Here is an 8,734-nt window from a genome sequence, read left to right as displayed (position 1 = left end):
TGAGGCCAGCCTGGTCTACAGAGTTATAGGACAGCCAAGGCTACATGGAGAAACCATGTCTCAAAAAAACCAAAATAAATAAATAATTGAAATCCCTTGGGATAAGAAATCCACTGCCTTTCTCAAAAAAAAAAAAAAAAAAAAGGCAACAAAAAAAACCCCCGAAACAAAAGAATATCATTCACATTACATTGACCTCATCTTTTCAACAATTTCAACTGTCCCATTTCAGTGACATAAGTTTTACAGTGTCATACAACCATTGCTATTGTCTACTTCCAGAACATTTTCATGACCCCTGAAGGGACCCATAACCATTGATCAGTCACATCCATTCCCTCCCTGACTCCAGCCCCTGGCAGCCATGAAGTGGCCTGTTTGCTGACTCTGTAGATTCATATTCACAGACTGTTATAACAGTGGTCTTTTCTGTTCAGCTTCTTTCACTTAGCATGGTGTCTGCATGGTTCCTCTGTGTTATGTAAATCCTTCGTTCTGTTCGATGTCTGGATGATAATCTCTTACTGGTTTTATTACATTTAGTCTATACATTCATCAGTGTAGGGCGCTTCCACCTTTGGCTGTTATTAATACTGCTGATATACGCAATAGTTTGTAACTTTTCCTTTGAACACCGATTTTCAATTCTTTTAGAAGTAAAATTGTATATTGTGTGATAATTCTGTGCTTACATTTTTTGAGAAACTGCCGAACTCTTCTGCCATGTTGTACATTTTATGTTCACATCAACAATAGGTTCTAATTCCTCCACATCTTTCCCAAGGCTGGTTACTTATTATTATTGTTGTTGTTGTTATAGTTGTCATAGTGATGTGAAATAGCGCCTCACCGTGGTTTGAGAATGCTTTGTAGTACTGGTTTTGTATGTATCTGCATTCACATTACCATATTAATGTTCTTAAACCTGTCACATTTCAAAGCTATATGAAAAACTATATATACACCCCTATGGGTGGAGGTGCAGAGGGTCTTTTGACCACTGGAGTCTGTAATGTGTGCTGTGGCTTTGCCACTGTGTAGCTGAGCAGAGGTGATATCTGACCTGTGTAATTCTCCAGCCTCTCTAAGTACTTTCCTCTTGGTTTTAGGGATTTCACAGAGACATCCAGAATGGTTTTTAGACACATTGGATAAGAGCTGACACCTGCCTGTGTGGACTCCACCCTCTCGGCTCCACCATCTTCTCATGGCATTTTGACTACACTGAGCCCAAGTGACCAGCTCTTCATAATGAGTGATGAGAAGAACCTGGGCGTGTCCCAAAAATTGGTTTCACCTTCAAGAAGCACAAGCAGCTGTTCCTCCAAGCAAGGGAGCCGGCAGGTAACCCTTGACCTCCTGTCACTCTTAAAATGCAAATCGAATCACAAGGATTTGCAGGTAAAGAAGTGTGCTCACTTAGGAGACTCCAGCTCCAGTTTAAGAGCAAGCACTTGTTTTCATACCTGGCTACATGAAGAGAATCGATTCCTGTTCCTTTGAGTACGGAGAACTGCATTTGGCTCTTGGTATTGTTTTAGTTAGCCTTTGCAACTGACTACCAACAGGTTCTAACAGTCCCATTTTCCCTACCGGGAAGCGGAATCGTACGGACCAGGTTACCTGCCCCAGAGAGGACCAGATGCCACACTAAAGCTCCACCTCTTTTGCTCCAGGGCCCGCCTTTTCTTTTTTAGAGATTTATTTATTTTTATTTTATGTGGATAGGTGTTTTGCCTGCATGTGTCTGTGCACCACGTGTGTAGTGTACTCGGAGGCCGGAAGATGGCATCGGTTCCCCTGGAACTGCAGTTGCTATAGCTGGTTGTCAGTGGCCGTTGTGGGTGCAGGAACTGAACCCAGGTCCTCAGTGTGACAAGTGCTCTTAACTGCTGAGCCATCTCTCAGGCCCCTCCCACCTTTCCTTATACCCCATTAACCAAAATAAGCAGCAATTACGTATTCAGTAATTAAATATCCACTCCCCACTTCCTTCTTGTCACCAAACTTTTGAGGAGAGCGTGTACCTCCAGATTGCCTGTGAGGAGCCAAGGCCTCTCCGGCTTTCCTTTATAATGGGATGAGGGAAGCTGGTAAACGGGAAATAGTGACGGAAGGAAACAGTAACATGGGCAGGATTAACTCCTAAATAACTGGCCGTGGTCACTGGTCACTTCTTGGTTTCCTTGCCAAGGAAAGGAAAATACGGCTTTGTTGGCAGAACTGCTGGTGTCCAATCATGGCAATAAGGGCATATTAATCACTGCAGTCCATCCTGCTTCACCATATTGGGAGGGTGTGGGTAGGGGATAATGCAAGAAAGCTGGATTTTTCAACCCAGAAGGACTTTGAGCTATTCAGTATTTACTGGCTCTGTGGGCATCGCCTTTGCCCTGTGGGAAGCTGTGGCCTAAGAATTTGCCTTTGTCCGATTTGGAAGCAGCAATTAAGCAGTGGCCCACCCTGGGAACACTGTACAATGGTGACTCAACTAAGTGTCTCTTAGCTTGAACATTGGTCTCAGTCAGGGAGCTTGCCACCCACAAGTCCATGATTCTCAGCAAATTAAAGTTTGCCGTGACCTTGACGTGTAGGAAGCCCTTTAAGATCTCTTGAGAGTTAAGAAAGAGTGTGTTTTTTTGTTTTATGTTTTAAGTATTTATCTCTGGTGCATGCCTGTGTGCGCGTGCGTGCGTGCGTGCGTGCGTGTGCGTGGGCTCGCATGTTTGTGTCTGTGAGTATGGCTGCACCTATGCCGTGACGTCCACGTGGAGGTTGGAGGACAATCTCAGTTGTAGATTCTCACCTTCTGCCTTATTGGAGACGGTCTCTTCATTGTTTTTCCGAGGCTTACACCAGGCCAGTGGCCCATAAACCTCCAGGGACTCTCCTTTCCCTGCTTCTCGTCTTGTAAGAATGTTGACATTTCAGACGCTTGTGCTATGATGCGTCTGTAGTGAAGAACTCAGGTCCTCATGTGTGGTGTGTGATGTGTTGTGCTGTGTTGTGTGGTGTGGTGTGTTGGCTAGGTGTCTGTTTGTTGTTGTTTCTGCCAACCTGACATACACTCAGGTCATCTGAGAAGGTGGAGCCTCCGCTGGGAAAAATGCTCCGATGGATTGACCTGTAGGCAGGTCTGTGGGGGCATTTTCCTGATTAATGATTGCTGTAGGTACTGCCCACTGTGGGCACCCCTAGGCAGTTACCCCTCGGTTGTTTAAGAAAACAAATCTAGCAAGCCACAGGGAGCAAGCCAATAAGCAGCACTCCTCCATAGTTTCTGCTTCAGTTCCCGCCTCCAGGCTCCGGCCCAGCTTGAGTTCTTGCCTTGGCTTCCCCCAGTGATGGACTGTAATCAGGCGGTGTAAGCCAAATAAAGCCTTTTCTCCCCAAGTTGCTTTTGGTTGTGGTTTTTATCACAATAAAGAAAGCAATCTAAAACTAAAAGTGACAGGCACTTTTACCCACTGACATAACTCCCCTGCCTCTGGGATTTTTTTTTTTTTTTTTTTAAAGATTAAATTTGTTGCTGGCTGATGCTAATGCACCATGGGTCCCTGGAGATCTGCTCTCCTGGCAGTGACCAGGCCTGCCCACTTGGCTGGCTTCACCCAGCACTCAGGACTGGAGAAGAGTGTGGTTTGCCCTTCCACCCTGGCAACTTACTCCACGCAGCGTGTCTTATTCTGTCCTCCTTTGCACCACAGGGAGGGTGGGTCCGGTGAAGCAGCAAGCGTGACAGCCCCAGAGGAGCTGTGGCTTTTCCATCCTCGCTACGGGAACTCTTTCTAGCGTGTTCATTGAGATTGGTTGGTTTGGTTTTCACAATGCTCTTTTCCTTCCCAGTTTCCATAAAAACAGCAAGAGGATCCTACCCCCTGCTTCAGCTTTCCTTGACCATTCAGCACACGGCCATCTTTTATATTTAAGACCTTCTACTTGAACTTGCATGCTCAGCACACACCGTTGCCATTTGTGCTGGTCAGGTTTTTGTCAACTTGACACAAACTAGAGTCACCTGAGAGGAGGGACCCTCAATTGCAGAATTGCCTCTGTCAGAGTGACCTGTAGGTAGGTCTGTGGGGCATGGACTTGTTGCCGGTTGATGTAGGGGGGACCCGCCCATGGTGGGCGGTGCCACCCCTGCATGGGTGCTCCTGGATGGGATAAGAAAAAGCAAGCTGATCAAGCCATGGGGAGTGGGCCAGTGAACAGCGTCCCCTAGGAGCCTTCCCTGGATTCCCGCCCTGACTTCCTTTGGGAATGGACTGACCAGGATACGTAAGTCCAATAAACCTTTGCCTTCCCAAGTTCCTGTTGGTGTTGATCACAGCAAAAGAAAGCAAACCAGAACACCTTATTGGCTCAAACGTTTGTATTTCCTCTATGACAGAGAAAGTAGAGAATTTAATGTATTTATTTTACATCTCTTCTGAATTTAGTTATAAAACCTGTTTAATTTGCGGGGACCACCGTGTTTTGAGTCTCCCCACTGTCCCACTTTCAGACAAAGGAAAGTGTTCTGACCAGGATGGCACGGCTTTCCCACCCATCCATCTTCATCTGTCTCACACACTGGCCGGGACACTGCTTGGGTCTCAGGAGCCTTGGAAGCTCGCTCTCCCTTGCCGGCCCTTTGGGGACTCAGCTGTTCCCATTGCATCTGTCAGTTGCTAAATAAAGCACACAGTGCATTTCCAGCCTCATCACAGGAAGTACAAGTTAGATGCTTAAAATGGCAAGATTTCCACAGTCACAGGCTGGACTGGAGGAATGTTAAAACGCTAACTGGTGAAGACGTGAACGGTTACCTCCTTGCATTGAGGGTGCCACTTTGAAGCCCTGTCAGGTTGCACTGTGCTTTCTCTTTATCTGGAATGGGTTCACCCCCTGTTGACGTCACTGGCTTATCTGTAGTGCTAGTTTTCCTTGTATGCTCTGGACTGTGGATAGAGCCTCGTCTTGTGTGTCTCCTGTGAGATCTAAGTCACCTGCCTTGGTGTGGGATGTGCTCTTGCTTACTTCCGCTCCTGGGGACTCTGATCCAGGGCAAGTGTCACGTTGCATTGGGACTCCTTTTCCATGGTGAGAATGGAATGTCCCAGATCCCCATAAGACCAGCAGGTAACCTGGCCCAGGTTCCGCTGCCTCCTTCCACCTCCCTGGATGAGCAGATGGCAAAACTTCCTTTGGCTGTGTTGGGAGGACTTCCCTCTGAGTCATCTTGATTTGCAGCTGTGGGCCTGGCTCCGGTGGGGAAGGTTCAGCTCCCTTAGCTCACAGAAGTAAGCCAACAAACACCTTTGCACATAGTATGTTTTACCTTTTTACTTTGTTTCAGATCCATGGAGATTTTCAAACTTTTAAATCTCCCCCATACCTGTAGCTTTATTGAGAATAACTAACAACTGAAAATCATATATATTTATAGTTTATACTGTGCTGTTTTGATATTTGCATGTGGCATGAATGATACACACAGGCCAGATAACAAATGTACCAATCATCCTACTTTGTTATGTGTGGAGTGTGGATAACAAGAGCATTTAGGGTCTGTTCTCCTGGCCTGGGGAGATGCTCATTGTAGAGTGTTCAAGCATGTGGGTTTAATTCCCAGAATCCACGAAAAGCTGGGTGTGGAGACAGACACTTATGAAACCAGCTCTGGGGAAGTAGAGACAGACAGATCTCTGGGGTTCCCTGGCCAGCCTCTACTAGTGAGTGAGCTCCAAGCTCATCAGAGACCCTGTCTCAAAAATAAGGTGTTCAACTCCTGAAGTACAACATCTGAAATTGTCCTCTGGCCTCATCTGCACACATGTGAACACTGTCCTCTGGCCTCACCTCACACATGTGAACACTGTCCTCTGGCCTCACCTCACACCTGTGAACACTGTCCTCTGGCCTCACCTCACACCTGTGAACATTGTCCTCTGGCCTCAACTGCACACCTGTGAACATTCGGGGAATGATGACAGGAGGGAGAGTCTACATGTTTGGGTACAATCTCTCTTTGAATATTTTCAGTCTGTAGTTTGGTGACTCCATGGAGGACAGAACCCAGGGGTGGACAGTGCGATTTTCTCACCTCTTCTTCCCATGTTGCTCCTTAGGTCTTCAGGTTTTCTTTCCCCTGCATAACTGGAGCTTTGAACCTACAACCCCGTGTTCTCTAATCTGCTAGTGTGTTGCACCGTAATCCTACCTTCTGCTTTGGAGAGTTCTAGATGACACGTTAGGTAAGAAGACGCCCAGTGTGCTCTCGGTGCCCAGTGTAGTGTCCCCCAGCTTCTTCCACGTTGTCACAGATGAAGAGTCCATCCTTTTTAAAGCAGAATAATACTTCTTTCCAAAAAAAAAAATGCATTGTTATGTCTTTATGAGAAAATGTGTCACATATGTGCACGTGTGTGTGTGTGTGTGTGTGTGTGTGTGTGCACGCATACTAAATGGAGTAAATGTGTATACATGCTACATTTTCTTTGGAGACTTCCTTTTTACTACATGAATATAAGACAGCCTAGATGTTTTTGCTTTACACATTACTACTCTGCTTGGAGTCTGGGTGGCAGCAGGAAGAGGACACTAAGAGCTTGAATTTAAACTCCAGCTTACACAGGTGCATAAGCACACACATTACACATACATGCCACACATTTTGCACACTTCATGCACACTACACATCGCATACATACCTACCACACTCACATACATCATACACACAAGTTTTTTTTTTGTTTTTTGTTGTTTTTTTTTTGGGTTTTTCGAGACAGGGTTTCTCTGTGTAGCTTTGCGCCTTTCCTGGGACTCACTTGGTAGCCCAGGCTGGCCTCGAACTCACAGAAATCCGCCTGCCTCTGCCTCTCGAGTGCTGGGATTAAAGGCGTGTGCCACCACCACCCGGCCACAAGTTTTTAAAATAGAAAATAAAACGCGCTCTTGTTCATGAGACTTAGCCTTTCCGAATCCTTTAAAATTTTCATCTGACACAGCCAACTGGTGCTCAGAGTCTCTGGACTTGCTTTCTGTTCCTTCAGCTGAATTTGCCAATCTTTGATTCTTGAATTGACTTGAGCTTGTTCTTTCTATAACAGACTTGAATGTGTAAAAATGTCAGAGAGCCATGGACTTTCGTGTAGATCCCCATCCATGTGTCTCACTTCCATGTAGATTCCCATCCATGTATCTCACTTCCATGTAGATTCCCATCCATGTATCTCACTTCCGTGTAGATCCCCATTCATGTATCTCACTTCCATGTAGATTCCCCATCCATGTGTCTCACTTCCATGTAGATTCCCCATCCATGTGTACCTCACTTCCATGTAGATTCCCCATCCATGTGTCTCTCATTTTGTGTAGATACTGCCCTGTTCATGTATCAGTGTTAAATGTACTTGCTTTCTTGAAGGAGAAAAGGAGAACTAAGTGAAATAGTACATGGAAGTGCCTGGGCTGGCTCATGAGGGACATTCAGTGAATGTGGATTAAGTTAATGAATGAATAAGCATGCAGTTGCTGGGTGGAAAGATTCCTATGCAGACTGCTCTGTGGATTCATGAAGTAGGCAAAGGGATATGTAAGTAGGAGAGAGAATTGCTATTTTTAAATTTATAAAATATGAGCAATTCCAATTTCCCTTTGTCTTTTTCCCACTGCCCCCTTCCATTCTTGCCTAGGAATTTCAAAATATTGCATTTTAGAAGCCAGGCGGGCCTAGACAAAATGAATGGGCGTGGCTTGTCTTTATTAGAAGAGCCGTATAGCCAGGTTTTGCTTTGCTTCAACCACTTCTATTGAGAAGCTGCTATGGAACGTGCTTGAGCTGGAGATGTAAAGCTATGGAAGGACACTGGAGCCAAACAAGTGTTACAGATAAGAAACCAGCGGATGCAAAGCCCTTGGTGGAAAGAGGGCACAGCCTCCATTCTTTAATGAGTTGTTAGCATTTGGCATGAAAATCAGAAATGAGAAAGTAAGTTCTGCTAAAACAGTTCACAAGCACTGCACCCGCCTCAGCCTGGGACTTGAAAGAGAGATCTATTTCTGGATGAGTCTCCCCACGGTGACTCGGCTTGCTCTTGTCACCCTGTTATCCCTGGGCTAATCTTTGGTGGTATTTGAGCTCCCTCGAGGTCACCTGATGAGAGTTAATCTCGAATATTATTAATGGACCAGCCTTAATAATATTCTTCCCGGGGGCCCAGAAGAGACTCTACCAACGGCAGGGGAATGAATCTAGATACACTGAGCTCTTTGTCCATTTACTTTATTCCTCTACAACAAAATTCTATCTATACAGCTTCAGCTCTGTCCTCACATTCAGTTCCTCTCTGTGCCTATTGTTCCTGTCCCCATAGTTTTAGTAATCTCCTATGCTTTTGACCTCATCTTTGTCCTCTGTTCCTTTGTCCTCCATCTCTCCTTCCTAGCTCCTTACTCCTGTCTCTCAGGGCTTCTGTTCCACCTTTCACTCCACCTGGATATGCAAAAACCTCCTTTGTTCTCAGTCAATTGCTCTGGAATACTATTAGACCTGAAGGCAAAGGATGGTCCCTGCAATTCTGTACCATTAGTCCTTCAATGCTTTGTTTGGGGCTGACCCTAGCTAAAGGGGAAATTTGCAAAAGACAGATACCCAATTCAAATGCTATTAAGGGAGCTGGGAGCTCAGAGGCAGAAGACCCTGCCTATGTGACCTTATCCAAGTATTGGCCCGAGCGGAATCCTTGCA

General features: G+C 45.7%; 1 protein-coding gene across 1 annotated transcript in view; it reads left to right on the top strand.

Moving 5' to 3' along the window:
* Positions 1 to 1,118: 1,118 nt before the first annotated feature.
* The window catches only part of Osbpl3 (oxysterol binding protein like 3), a 95,466-nt gene continuing 87,850 nt past the window's right edge, over positions 1,119 to 8,734 (top strand). Inside the window, 1 exon segment of the mRNA XM_059257833.1 lies at positions 1,119 to 1,344. Coding sequence (XP_059113816.1) covers positions 1,252 to 1,344 — 93 coding nt within the window. The 5' untranslated portion in view covers positions 1,119 to 1,251.

Source organism: Peromyscus eremicus, chromosome 3, assembly GCF_949786415.1.
Source record: "Peromyscus eremicus chromosome 3, PerEre_H2_v1, whole genome shotgun sequence".
Lineage (NCBI taxonomy): Eukaryota > Metazoa > Chordata > Mammalia > Rodentia > Cricetidae > Peromyscus > Peromyscus eremicus.
Note: the sequence above shows the minus strand (reverse complement) of the source record. Positions and strands in the feature narration are given on the sequence as shown.